Source organism: Bos indicus x Bos taurus, chromosome 4, assembly GCF_003369695.1.
Source record: "Bos indicus x Bos taurus breed Angus x Brahman F1 hybrid chromosome 4, Bos_hybrid_MaternalHap_v2.0, whole genome shotgun sequence".
NCBI lineage: Eukaryota > Metazoa > Chordata > Mammalia > Artiodactyla > Bovidae > Bos > Bos indicus x Bos taurus.
This window is the reverse complement of record NC_040079.1, coordinates 58,727,239-58,741,617: the sequence shown is the minus strand read 5'-3', so window position 1 is coordinate 58,741,617 and position 14,379 is coordinate 58,727,239. Positions and strand designations below refer to the sequence as shown.

General features: G+C 48.9%; 1 protein-coding gene across 2 annotated transcripts in view; it reads right to left on the bottom strand.

Annotated features, from left to right (window-relative positions):
* Nucleotides 1-14,379, bottom strand: part of EEPD1 (endonuclease/exonuclease/phosphatase family domain containing 1) — a 121,937-nt gene that overhangs the window by 6,427 nt on the left and 101,131 nt on the right. For both annotated transcript variants that reach the window (XM_027539525.1, XM_027539524.1), the window contains exons 4-6: nt 8,352-8,462; nt 5,349-5,483; nt 3,066-3,204 (exon numbers count right to left, since the gene is read on the bottom strand). In XM_027539525.1, the coding sequence (XP_027395326.1) occupies nt 3,066-3,204; nt 5,349-5,483; nt 8,352-8,462 (385 nt within the window). The remainder of the gene's footprint in view (nt 1-3,065; nt 3,205-5,348; nt 5,484-8,351; nt 8,463-14,379) is intronic.

Below are 14,379 nucleotides of genomic sequence, written 5' to 3'. Positions count from 1 at the left end.
GGTTTCTTACAACTCATCTACTTTGGTTAAAGCAGTTTGGTGATGACATGGAGACACTCCCTGCCTCTGACAACCCACAGAGGTGCAGGGCCCTAAATTCTCCCAGGAAGCTGTCTGCCAGGGTGGGCTCCACAGTTACCCACTGATTTTCTAGGAGTTAGGGCTTCCCAGGTGGCCCTAGTGGTAAATAACGTGCCTGCCAATGAAGGAGACTCAGAAGATGCAGGTTCGACCCTGGGTCAGGAAGATTCCCCTGGAGGAGGGCATGGCAATCCACTCCAGTATTCTTGCCTGGAGAATCCCACAGCCAGAGGAGCCGCCTGGCAGGCTACAGTCCCTGGGGCCGCAAAGAATCAGACACTACGGAGCACACACATTTTCCAGGAGTGAAGGGATAATATATGGGGCTGACTTCCTCAGAGTCCTAGATATATAAAATGCCAGGGACAATAGCAGGAGCCCGGCCCCACTAGGGGTAAGTCTTACTCAGATGCCAAGCATGACCCTGCCTTGTTTGACTCTTGCTGAATTCACAGAGCAGGCCCTGCGTGGGGCAGGGCGGAGGGTGGGTGTCTGAAAGAAGAAAATTCCATCAGTGGATGGGCCCTCCACCCTCAGCCCTCACTGACGTCAGTCAACCTGGGTGCACATTCCAGACAAAGGTGGAAAGGCCCAGAGTTTGCTAATCAAATGGACTCTGTTTGCTCTGATAGAAAGAAGCCTGTGGAATAAAGGTTCAGTCTTTGTTTGAGCAAAACTACCTCTGCTCATCGATTTACCCGAGCTGCACCTTGGGCAGGCTGCAGCACTTCCTGATTCCTTGGCTCTGCTGTGTCACCAGTTAACAATAGCTGAACGTTAGTTAAATGCAGGGGACACAGGGACATGAGTCACTGTCCTTACCTGGGCATGGCAAGGCTGAGCCAGACTGTGGCTCAATAGTCCCTGGCAGCTTGAAACAATACCCTACCCAGGTCTTCTGACAAATACCTGATCCCTACCAGAATATCAGAAAAGACAGCAAGGGCCTATGGTTATCAGAGAAGTAAGGGACTGGCGCATTCCCTTCCTCTTTCCGTATAAAGCAAAAGTTTGAAATCAAGAACAACAGAAATGTCCACAGATTTAAAAGCTATCAAGGCATCCTTCATAATGGGTTAGAGACTAGCCGTGGGTGAACAATCTCCCACATGGTTGCTCCTTGGATGAAGTATCTTGACTTAAACATCTTTCTGACTTTTTTTTAGCCCAAAGACTCATAATTTAAGGGGAATGCTGGTCACAGCACATCCTGGTTTGAAATGTAAGCTGTACATCAATGTTCATAAGAGCATTATCCATAACAGCCAAAAGATGGAAATAACCCAAGTGTCCATTGACCGACAAATGGAATAGTATTTGGCCATAAAAATGAAAGGAAATTCTGATGTATACTACAAGCCATAAAGACATGACATAAGTGAAATAAACTGGCCACAAAGGGACAAATATTGTAAGGTTCCACTTAGATGAGATACCTAGAAAGGTCAAGTTCACAGAAACAAAGTAGAAAGGTGACTGTCAGGGTCTGGGAGGAAGGGGAATTTGTGTTTAATGGGCAGAGTTTCAGTTTGGGAAGATGAAAGAGCTCTAGAGATGGATGGTGGTAATGGTTATAAAATAACATAAATATATTTATATATACTTTAAGTTACAAGTAACTTAAAAATGGTTAAGATGGTAAGTCTCATGTCATATATATTTTACCATGATAAAACTCTTTTCAAAATGAACTATCTTTGAACTATCTCTGTAGCCACATCTTCATAAATCACCTTGTGAGGGGCCAATTCAACAAGGGAAAAAAGGCTTAGCAAGCTAGGAAGATGGATTAAGACTCTAGAATACAGAAGAGAACTGCAGGCCTCCAGCTGTGAAACCTCACCTGGAGAACCTCAGTGCTCTGAAAAAACAAGCCAAACTGAACACACCCCAGTAAGGCAATGGCACCCCACTCCAGTACTCTGGCCTGGAAAATCCCATGGACGGAGGAGCCTGGTGGGCTGCAGTCCATGGGGTCACTAGGAGTCGGACACGACTGAGCGACTTCACTTTCACTTTTCACTTTTATGCACTGGAGAAGGAAATGGCAACCCACTCCAGTGTTCTTGCCTGGAGAATCCCAGGGACGGGGGAGCCTGGTGGGCTGCCGTTTATGGGGTCACAGCAGAGTTGGACACAACTGAAGCGACTTAGCAGCAGCAGCAGCAGTCTTTACAGCTGTATCAGCTTTCAACTCTTCCTCCTTGTAAGCCACACATAGAAAATGTTTGGTATTATTGGGGGCAGAGCTGGAAAGCAGAGTCCACCTGTTTTCTGAGGTTCTGCTCTTTTCAGTGTTCTCTTAATCCCCCTGGCATGTTTTTGACTCAACTCAAGTCTGCTGAGCCCCTACCATATCCTGGGTCCTTCATCAGATGGTCACCCAGCCCTGGGCACCCTGTGAGGTTAGCACTGTCAGTCCCTGAAGAGTGGTGACCTCCCAGACATCCTACAACCATTGAAGGAGCCAAGATTCAAGTCCAGTGTTTCTGTCATTTCAGGGCTCTGTCAGCAAGATCTGTTATCTACCAGGAAGGAAAGGACTTATCAGGACTTCCCCACTCCCCTCGTCACCAACTCTCTTTCACAAGAAGAGCAGGTGCACACCTTCAGGGGACACCACCACAGGAGCACACGGGGGGCAGTGGAGCCCATGATGGGGGGCGTGGGGCGTCATCACTCGTTTCTCCTTCTCCCAATCCTGTCCATCAAAGAGAGGCTGAAGAGCCACAAAACCCCCACCACGGAACCCACCACGGAACCCACATGCCAGACCCACAGAGACTAAGTTGTGAGCGTGCACGGGGCACTGAGCTGCCCAGGATGCAGGCGGTATGGTGGTTCCCTGTACATCCCTCAGTACGCATCGCTGCCCACGGGACAGCCAGCCTAAGGGAGGGGAGAGACGCTGGGAAGGAGCACCCCTCACCTATCCTGCAGAAGTGGGAGCCGCTAGCCCAGCCGCACAGAAAGATGGTTCCTACCTTTCAGGGTTTCCTGCAAGGTCTGTGTGAAGCTAGCCCAGCGATGGCTGTCACTGTGATTCTTGCTCAGGTTCTCACCCCCTGGGAGGGTCAGGGTCGCCAGGTGAAGGTTCACCAGCGTCAAGTCGTGACTTCCTACCTGGGCAAGATGAAACAAAGCGCCAGACACAGGGTGAGATGCTCTTATTGCCTGCGTCCGTTACCTCCAGCCCCCACGCAGCTTTGCAAACACTGACCGTGGTAAAACTACACAGGGCAGCTCACCCCGGAGGAAGCAGGGGCAGCATCGTGAGAGCTTCCTGAGGCCCCTGCAGGACCGAGACCTCTCTTGTCTATCATGGGGACCCCCTACATTGCACCCCTTTACTCCTCCTTAGGGCCTGGAAAACCAAGCACGTCTAGAAACGTCAATTTTTTTTGCTTTTTTCCCTTCTGAGCAACTATGGAGGAGGAAGAGGTAACGTTAGCAGCTGGTTGTTAATGAAGACCTGGGGCTCTCCCCACAGGGCCAGCCTGTCACCCCCTACCCCTGCCAGGATTTGCGGCTGGGCCCCGCCTCCTTCCCCACCTCCCCACATCCCACCTACTGCTATGTGCTCCCTTCCCCGCTAGAGATCACGGTGCCTGATGCTCAGTGATTTCAAACATGAAGAATGAAAGCTGGCTGAGCCCTGGTAGCACAGGCTATGCCGCCTCCTGCATCCCCAGAGCAGCGGCAGAATCGTGACATCAGAGTCAGTCTCCTGGGCACCAAAGCAGTGCTCGGCTGCTCTGGGTTTGGCAACCCCACCCTTCTGTTATGGCAGGGGTGTGCAGAGGGCACCCCCAAGTGGGGGCTGCCAGCTTCGTCTTACAGAGGTGACCCCAGTTTGCCATCACCACCGCCCAGCCAGGAGAGCTCTCTCTGAAGCTGTGGCTCTGACCTCAAGGGAGACACCTTCAGACCGTGGGCGAGGAAACCCTGCCTGGGGAGAGAAGCCACATCTCTGTCCCCACAACTTGCTTGGCCTAGGATGTGACACGAAGCACAGGAGCTTCATACCTGTCCAGGGGATCACTTCATTCAGAGGATTTGAGCCAATAATTCACAATCTGAGAGCATTTCTTAATGATCTTTAAAACCAGCCCACCTCTTCAAGACACTAGCTGGTTCTGCCTGTTGCCTTGCTTGGCCGAAGCCAGTGCAGCCACTTAACATACAAAAGGGACCTGCGGAGGAGGGTTCAGGGGTGATAGCTGGCTGACTGATACACCAGTATCCAAAGCACAACCCACAGACACCCCGGGTTGTGTGCATGCACACGGAATGCCAGCACCTCTGCAGCTTTGCGAGTACGGAGGCGGGAAGTGTGGGCTAGACACCCGACCACAGTCAGCACAGCCGCCAGCTCACGGGCAGCCCCAGCCCGGAGCTGCCAGAGAGAAACTGTGCTGAGGTCTGCGGCAACTCTCTGGCTCCAGAACTGCTCTGGAGCATATAGAAGGGGGTGTCCCAGACGCCCAGCAGCTAGCTTGCTGGGCTCTGTGACAAGGGACCACTCTCGCCCGACCCTGTGACTTCTGAGGGGTAAGGCCAGCTGCTGACTTGGTGACCTGTTTTGGCTGATGCCTTTTCCTGCCTCCTGATGCCCAGTTTCTGACTGTTTGCTGTGCATGAATACTTCCCAGGGCATCCAGGGGAATCGAGAGACAGCTCAGGTCAGTCTGCTTGCTGCTCCCAACTCTGGAGAGAGAGGGCTTGTCTGGAAGTGTCAGTGGCCCCACCACCCAGAAGCTCCTTCTGAGCCCCTTCCAAGCCCCAGTGACCCCTGGAGGGCTCCCCTTCTCCCTAGTAAGAGAAGGGTGTCCTCAGAGCAGTTCAGCTGCCCTCTAATCCAGAGATTCCCAAACGAGCAGCTTCCTTACCCAGCACTGAGAGCACTGATGAAGTGCAGGAGGTGATTCTGGAAAACAGACATTGTGTGTCTGGGGCAGGGTCCAGGAAATCCTGATTTTAAGAAAATCTCTCCAGGTGATTCTGCTGCTTATCAGGTTTGGGAAGCAGCCATTTGACTTCCTTCTCACCCAGAGGTCCAAGTTACCAGAGCTATGATCTCCCCCAAATTCCTCTCCTTCCTTCTCTGGACAAGCTCCCCAGCTGAGGGAACCCCAAGTGTGTGTGCTGACCCAGCCCCAAGAGAGAATAAAACCAAGGCAAAAAGGTGGGCTTCTCTGGCTCACAGTTCAAAGTGGGCTTTTCTCCTTTTCAGAAGGAGTGGCCCCACACAGCAATAGGAGCGATACCTTGAACCTCGCGAGGTATGGGCTGGGGCCCACCGGCTTCCCATGCCCGTTGCCGGGCGAGCTCTCCTGCCAGGCGGCATCTCTCAGCTCCACCCCGGCCGCCGTGTCCCACAGGAACCCTGCAAACCCGGCACCCTGCAGGAGAAGACGAGGCGTTAGTGTGCAGAGAGGTCTGTCTGGTGGGGTGCTCAGCCTCAAGCTGAAGAACAGCAGGCAAGGCTAGGGGGAGATAAAGGGAAAGTAGCAAACTCTACGCTGGGTCTGGGGGTGACCTGCCTGGGGGCTGTTTCTGAGACAAAAGCACATCCCCAAACCACAGCATGTTCCTCCTCCTAGTCCCCCTGACAAATTTCCCAGACCAGTAATTTCAGGGAGGTTCACACAGCTGGGGTGCCTGGGCTCTTCTCTGGCAGGGGCACATTGTGGGGGGAGACCCCAGACTAGGCACAGAATTATCTTTTTAATCATCACATCCCATAGGACAGCCACTCACGTGCCCACTTGTCATGTGAAGACTCAGCTGCTTAGAGAGGTTAAGTAACTTCCCTGAAACCCCACAGTCGGTAAATGGCAATGCTGATGATCAAATACAAGACTCCAAGAGGTGGCTTTGGTTACTGAGCAGCTTCCAGCTTCCATTTCAGCACCGCCTGCCACCTCACGGGTACCCTGCCAGGCACTGGCCTGTGTCTGCTAAACAAGGATTCAACGCACAGTATCCTTTAAAATGCTATAGCCACTCTGTGAGTTGAGGGAGGAGCTGTTGATCCCATTTTACAGATGAAGGGGTTGAGGCTGAGTGATCTGAGAGGCAGCCACACACTGTTACCCAGTGGCCTTGACACCTAACCTGGAGCAGGGTTACTGACTTGAAAATCTCCAACAGGCTCCGTCAGGCTCAGTCACGGCCCTGGGCTTGCAGAGAGTGAAAGAGGCCAGGTTTCTGGGTCTAGTTTTCTCACCATGAACATCTAGTACTGTGTGCCTGACACACAGTAAGACACTTTTCTAATGATCTGCTGAACAGATAAATAGTGTTAAATGGACTGTAAGAGTCCTGTGAACCTATATACATGTATGTAAAGTGCCTTTTAAAAAAAGGTGTGAAAGTGTTAGTCGCTCAGTTGTGTTCGACTCTTTTTGACCCCAAGGACTATAGCTCAGCAGGCTCCTCTGTCCATGGAATTCTCCAGGCAAGAATACTGGAGTGGGTAGTCACGCCCTTCTCTATGGGATCTTCCTGACCCAGGGATTGAACCTGGGTCTCCCACACTGTAGGCAGATTCTTCACCATCTGAGCCATTAAAAATATTTTTTAAATTATTTTTATATATTTATTTATGGCTATGCTGGGTCTTCATTGCTACACCAGCTTTTCTCTCGTTGGGGCAAGTGGCGGCTACTCTCTAGCTGCAGTGCATGGATTTCTCATTGCAGTGGCTTCTCTTGTTGCAGAGCAAGGGCTCTAGAGGGCTTCAGTAGTTGCTGCATGTGGGCTCAGTAGTTGTGGTTCCTGGGCTCTAGAGCACAGACTCAACAGTCATGGTGTGGGCTTAGTTGCTCCTCAACACGTGAGATCTTATCGGACCAGGGATGGCGCCCCTGTCTCCTGCACTGGCAGGCAGATTCTTTACCAATGAGCCACCAGGGAAGCTCCCCAACCCTGTTTTTTAAGTTTATTTTTATTTTACTTTTGGCTGCACCATGCAGCCTGTGGGAACATAGTTATCCGACCAGGATTGAACCCGGGCCCCTGGCAGGGAGAGTATAGAGTCCTAACCCCTGGATTACTAGGGAAGTCCCCTGTTAGTATTATTTCTATGTGGACTGAGAAGGGACAGTCATGGGCTGGAGTGGTAAAGACCAGATACCTTCCAATTATCCTGTATTTCCAGCCTCCTGGCTACCACCTGCAGTAATCACTTACCCCCCAAACCCAGAGAAATAAGATTTACAGCACACTTTAAAGTAGGCACTAAAAAGAAAGCTTATTTTCAGTAAGTGACTGGATACTTTTAATTCAGTAAACATACAATTTAAAAGTCCCAGATCTCCATATCTCTCAGATAAGTATTTATATCATGTGTGTTTATAATGGTATACTAGAAATACAAACAGGCTTCCCACATGGCTCAGTGGTAAAGCATCCGCCTGCCAATGCAAAGCCACAGGAGACGTGGGTTTGACCCCTGGGTTGGGAAGATCCCTTGGAGAAGAGAATGGCAACCCACTCCAGTATTCTTGCCAGGAAGATCCCATGGACAGAGGAGCCTGGTGGGGTATAGTCCAAGGGTCACGAAGAGTCAGACACAATTGACATGCACGCAGCACCAACAACTAGAGATAAAAATACAACATCTGCATTTATAGGAAAATTTTGTAATCCGCTCATAATTAACTATCAGGAGCCTTTTTTTTTTTTAATCTAAAACTCTACCGATGTTGAATATTTCAAGTGAATAAAAACTGGTCTTGAATACGATATGTGGGAGTGAAAATACATACATAGAGCGATTTACCTAAACCCATATGGGCAATACTAATGAGAGAAAATTCAAAATGAAAGTCTGCTGAAAGTTTCCACAGACCATTTCCATGTGCACAATTCTTACCACTAAAGCAAATATTTCACGTATAAATTAAGTGAATCTGAAGTTCTCAGTCAATGAACAATGGGCTGTCTACAAACTTGGCAGAGGCTGGAACCGTGGAGAAGGGATTAGAAGGACAAAGGACAGAAATACCCCATTTGCTGCCTTGGCTCCAGACAGGATTTCTCCTCTCCTCCCAACACCCCAGCTCCCATTTCCGTCTGGGCAGCAGGCCATTCCTGATCCAAACAGGAAATAAGAACCAGGGCATTTTGAAACAAATGGCAAAGAGCTAAAAAACGGGCAGAAATACAACATTACATCAAGGATGTTGGCAAAGGAAAGATTTTAAATGTCTGTGATTGGAAAAAAGAAAATGGAAAGAAAATCCCCGTTCTGCAGATGAGGGTACCTTTTGGAGCTGAGTCGAGGGCGTCTCTGAAACAACGGCCTTCCAGCATCCCCGGGGCCCTTTCCACTTGCGGATGTTGGGCAGGATTGGCTGGTTTAGCTCCACACAGAACTGTAAAGACAGAGAACACGTCGGTGTGTGTTCCCGCCTAAAGCAGTTCCTGCTGCAGGCAGTCTGAGGAGCCAGAAAATGCAGGACCCTGACTCCTCAGCCTGATCCAGACACTTGTCAGACCCCGTCCTTGTGTTCTCAGAAGCCAGGGTTTATGAAGACCAGGATGACAAAACAAGCCTCGAAAATTAAAAAGCAAACTGTCCACCGGTGAAATATACAATTATCACCTGGAGAATTTTAGCTTAGAGCAAACCATCCTCTTTGTAGCAATCCACCACAAATAGTCCAAAAGCAGTTGTCAGAATCTTTTTAATCCTTGAAAAATCAGTGCTTAAGGTCCCAGGAGAGTCTAGATCAGTATCAAATGCAGAGGGAAGAACATGGATACATGGTAGTTTCCCACCACTGTTAGAGGCACAAAAACAGACCCCCAGAAGGCAGTCAATAATTGTGAAATAATTTTGAATAGTGATAGGTGGTCACTAGACTTAATGTTGCGGTCATTTCATAATGTATAAAATTACCAGATCACTATGTTGTACATCTGAGACTAATACAATATTGTAAATCAATTATACTTCATTTAAAAAAAGTACCAACTGACCCTCCCTTCACCATGCACCACCATACTTTTCCCTTGGTTTTCCTCTGAGAAGAAAGGCCTCTCGTGGGTGGTGACTATGCCTCATGTGCGTTTTCAGGGTGAGCTTCTTTTTGTGTATGTGTTTCACCAATAAAGAACTGTAAGGTGACTTTATCATCAAGGCAAAATGAAATTGTACAGACAACGTATTAATAAAATGAGGAACTGAAAAACTACAGGTTTCAGAATCCATGGGCCAGCTCCTCTAAGTCATGCCTCAAACACAACCCCATCTTTTGGGGCTGGTTCTTTTAAGGGTCTCCGGAATTTGTCAGATTTGGGCTGTGTTTGAGATGCTCTGATACCTGGTACTGCCCCTTCTGGGTGACACCTCCTGTCCCTTTACTTCATGCACCTTGGGCACCCTACTCAGCCCTTTCTCTGCCTGGTCCTACCAGCCAGTCTCTGGGCTTCCTTTCGCAGGCATCATTGCCATCTCCTCAAAGAGCCACCCTTAGATAACCTCAGCCCCACAGCTTCAGCTTACACTTCTACCCCAAATGCCCCCAAATTTGTACCAGCATCTCAAATTTCTCTCTTGAGTTTTGAATTGTATTTTGACTTCCTTTTTAACATTTCCATCAGAAGATTTCCACAGAAGTACAAACCCAGCAGGTCCCAAAGGAACATACCATTCCCCTCCCCGACGTGCATCTCAATTCCTGGCATGAGCATCTTTCCAGCCACTCTGACTCTGCCCTCTCCTCCCACAGGCTAGTGCTCCCCAGGCCACATGCAGCATCACGTCTGTCAGAAGCACCCTCTTTCTGTTCTCCAATCCCACTGTTATGGTCCATTTCAGAGCTCCATATTCTCCCCCCTGGCTCACTGGCATAGCTTGTTAGAGGTCTCTCTGCCTCTCTGTCATTCAATCCCCTCCCATCTGTCCACTGGGTAAGCTGTGATGGCTATGCTGACACACCATCCCTGTGGTTCTCAAAGTGTGGTCCAGGACCCAGGAATATCAGCATCACCTGGGAACTTGTAGGAAACTCTCTGGCCCCACCCTAGACCTACTAGATCAGAAACTCTAGGGTGAGGCCCAGTAAATGTGTTTTAACAAGCCCTTTGGTGATTTGGATGCCAGCTAAGATCTGAGAACCACTGCATTTGCCACTCCTCCCTAAGCATCTGCCTCAGATACACGTGTTGTGGGCAGACAGCGAGTGGTCTGCTGGCAGCCTCCTCCAGGAATGCCTTGGCTGCACATAGCGGCTCTCATACCCTTCCTGGGCAGTTCACGTCCAGCAGCTGAGAGAGGCCAGGGTCTGACGGCCTGGTCTTTGCTCTCCCGTTGCTCGAGCTCTAAGAGAGAAGATGAATCATTTCTCTAGTGACAAGCACTATGGAGGAAACAAAACTGGGCGAGGATGGAGCCCCCGGGAGGGCTACTCTAGATGCACAAGGTTCTAGGAATCGTGCTGCTTTTAGTTACATGTTTACGTGTCTGCCTCTTCCCAGTGGTGGACGCCACAAGAGCAGGGACCGTCCCCAAGTTGCCCTTAGAAAGCCCACCTGGCAGAGCATGGTGCCCAGTGGTACTCTATAACCATCAGCTGGTGAGCCAGGAAACTTCAGAGACAATCACCATCCTCAAATCCAGGTATGAGAGACAAAAGGAGGAATTTCTTCTTGAGGGTATTTAAGTAACTGCTTTGATCTTAATCTGACTTTGAGTTTGCCTGGGAAGTGTTCTCTCTGGGATCTGGTCCTCAGTGACTTTTATCCGTTCCCCTTTCAACACTGCCACGGATGGTGTTATCCCCAATAGGGGGACTTCACCCTGCATGAATCCCCATAGCCAGATGGTCCTGGCTGGTAGCCACCCTTGGGTAGGAAATGAAGCACTCTGGAAAATGCATGCAGAATTTATCGACTCTAACTTTAGGAATCCAGCGAGGAAATGTACTTCCAGAGGGTCCAATTTCCTGCTGGGGAATCATTCAATTGCTGAGTGATCATTAGAGCTGAATCCAAGAGTCATTAAAAAGGAGAACAGCTCTCCAGTGTCCATCTGGTGCCTCACTGCTCTCCACATAGGCAGGCCTGAACCTGGCTGCTTGCCTGCATCTCTGAGGATGCACCCCAGGAACCTCTAGCTCTTAAAAAGTCCCTGAGGTGATTAGCCAACCAGCTCTACTGGAAAGTTCCAGCCTCTAAGGCCATGCTGTGCTGGGAAGAGCAATCTACAGACAGCCAGAAAGCTCATCTCTCCTGACCCTCACAGGTCAGGAGAGACACTGTTTTTCATGCACACCTCTCTCAAAGATGGGCTCTGGGGACAAAGCTTTGTGCTGGTTCAAGTGTGAGCATCAGTATCATCTGGGAACTTAAAATGCTATCAAAATTAGTGTCTGAGTCAGACCTGGCAAGCTGCATTTTAACATCCCTTCCAGGTGACTCTGATTCAAGTTTAAAAAGCTGGTGTTATGGAATGAAGGAAATATATTTTCCTTTTCTTTGTTTTATATTTAAAAGTCTTTCCCTCACAGGTAAACTCTGGAAGATAAGGAACCATGATTTCTGAAACTTATGGGTCACCTGTATTTTGTATATCTGAAGCCTTGCCCTTGATGTTTCTCTCAGCCCTCAGAGTAGATGATCCTTCTACTTATTAGTACATAAGTATTTCTTATGTTACTGGGGACAATTAATAATATAAGTGTGGCTTCCCTGGTGGCTCAGAGGTAAAAAAATCTGCCTGCAAGGCAGGAGATGCAGGAGACCTAGGTTCGATCCCTGGGTTGGGAAGATCCCCTGCAGGAAGAAATGGCAGCCCACTTCAGTATTCTTGACTGAAAAATTCCATGGACAGAGGAGCCTGGCAGGCTAAAGTCCATGGGGCTGCAAAGAGTTGGACATGACTGATCAACTGAACACACATACACAATAAAATAAGGGACCAAGGAGAACAGTGTTTTTGGCTGAAAGCACTCTATGCCTCAATTTTCATGATCAGCATTGGGTAACAGGTAGGTATTTTCTTCTATTTCTAGAACTTAAAAAAGAATTGCCACAATTAAAAATGAAATTTAAAAAAAGAGCAAGAAAAAATCTGCCAGCTTGATAACTTAGCTGATCGCTTGCACTAACAGTTCACAGCAAATCTAAGGAGGAGAGCACCTTTAAATCCTTGCTACTCAGGGTGTGGTCCATGGACCAGTAGCATCAAGCTCACCTGGGAGTCTGTTAGAAATGCAAGCTCTCAGGCCCCCCCACACCAGTGCCCTGGAATCTGCGCTGTCACAGGATCCCAGGGTGCAAGTTCGGCAAGCTTTGAGAAGCCTACTCCAACAGCCCCCTTGTTTGGTCCACACCATTCCTATTATCCCACCAACAGATCACACTACCAGTTATTCAGGAGGAAGGTGCAGCCCAGAAATGTTAGGAGCAGACATAAGTGAGTTGAATGCGAGATTCCACAGCTGACAGGGTTTAGAGGGAGGTGTGAACTGAGGTCTGTCTCCTAACGCACCGCCTCCTGGTCAGAACAGGTGGACCACGTGGGGCTGGACACGATGCAAGGGGTGGGGCCAGCCAGCCTTTACCGATCCTTAGATTCTTTCTCCTGAACACTTCAAAGGGAAAAGCACCCTCTGAGAGCCCTCAACCTGAACTCTGCCCGAAGTTGATTTAAAAAAAAAAAAAAAAGAACAGCTGGTTCTCAAATTTTCTGCTTTGCCCGCACACCAGAAGGAAGAAAATATACTTTAAGCAAAAGTGGTTCCCAAGGGCAGAATGGGTAGAAATGGAAGGGGCAAGGTGGGTATGATTGGAAAAAAGCCTCCCAGGTAACTGCACAGATCTGCACAATCTCACCACAGGGCCCTTGCCCACCACCTGTGTTTCTAAAGTTCCAGGGGCTAACCCATCACCTGTATTCAGCAGAATTACACCAGCTCTCATTTTAGACCACAGGTTTGCCCATCCCACCCCGACTGAGTCAGAATCTGAGGTTAGGGCCAAGCTGTGCACTCTCAAGTTCCCCAATTTTAAACTAAAGCTTGAGAAGTTCAGAGGAAAAAAGATAATTATTGCTTTCGAACTTGGTCTTTGCATTTTTAATACCTGTGGTCAGGAAAGACAACTTGTATTGTTCAAAACAAATAAATACTATTTCAGCTCTCCCACTCTGCCCCGTGTAAGCATCTGACTGAGGTCCTTTGCAGAACACCCTGTGAGATAAAGGCAAGGAGGGAGCCTGGCCACCATGTATACATAGGCGTGCAACGGACATTTGTTGAATGAATGAGTAAAGGCATGTCTCCTGGGGATCCCACCTTAGGTTTTTCTGTCCCAGGATAAATTACAAGAACCCCCCAAATGGGCTGGACTTGTTTCTTGAGCTTCAGACCAATTAGGGGATAATATCAGTCTTTAGTATGTGCCCCACAGTTGGCTACTCAGATGCAGAACTTGATTGTCAAAGCCAAATTCACCCCTCTCTCTGCTTCGGCTTGTCAACAGGGAGCCTAAGTCAAACCTTTAAACTCCAATCTACAAGATGCCCAAGTTGCTGGCAGTCAGAAACGTAAAGTCCTAAAAGACAGGACTCCTTTGGCTGTGCTTAGGATGTGCTGCACACATCAGGTCTGTCTGGACCAGCTGACTGTTCACCTCTGCAGAGACAAGAGGTTCCAAGGCTTAACACCAAACTCTTTCTTGGTTGGTGGACTTTTGGACTTCGTTCATCCCTTCTACCCTTCTCCCTTTCTGAAATGAATGCTCCTTGGTTCATCTGGTCCTGACCAGTAAATAACAATGGGAAGGGGTCCAACCTCACCAAGTGCCTTGTGCAGCCACCACCAAGCTCCGCGGTCCCTTCATCTTCCCCGTCCAGTTAAGGTGAAATGAAACCCGGGGCTCTGGGAGCCAGTTACAAAGATGCACTGCTCGTGCTGACCATACAGCTGGAGACAGAATGTCAGGAGGACAGACAGGTTTCAAAGCAAACTCCAGATGGCTGCCCTTCTGCTTCCTGGATGGGCTATAGGGGTATGTTTTCATTTGGAATCCACAGGGCCAAAGTTCCAGATGAAGCTGTTTCACTGAGTTGGCTATTTTGGTTGCTCTTCTGATTCTCAAGGTGACGTCTCTTTGACCGCTAGCTTTCCACTTGTTACCCACCGTTCCCTCTGTGCACTCAGCAGCAGCTCGTGCAAACAACACACTGTGTGGACGGAGAGGCACTGTTGCCTTAAGAGGATGAATGGCCATCATAGATGAAAGCAGCCCTGTCTTATTTGGTTTTTAATGACAAAAAAATGTTTT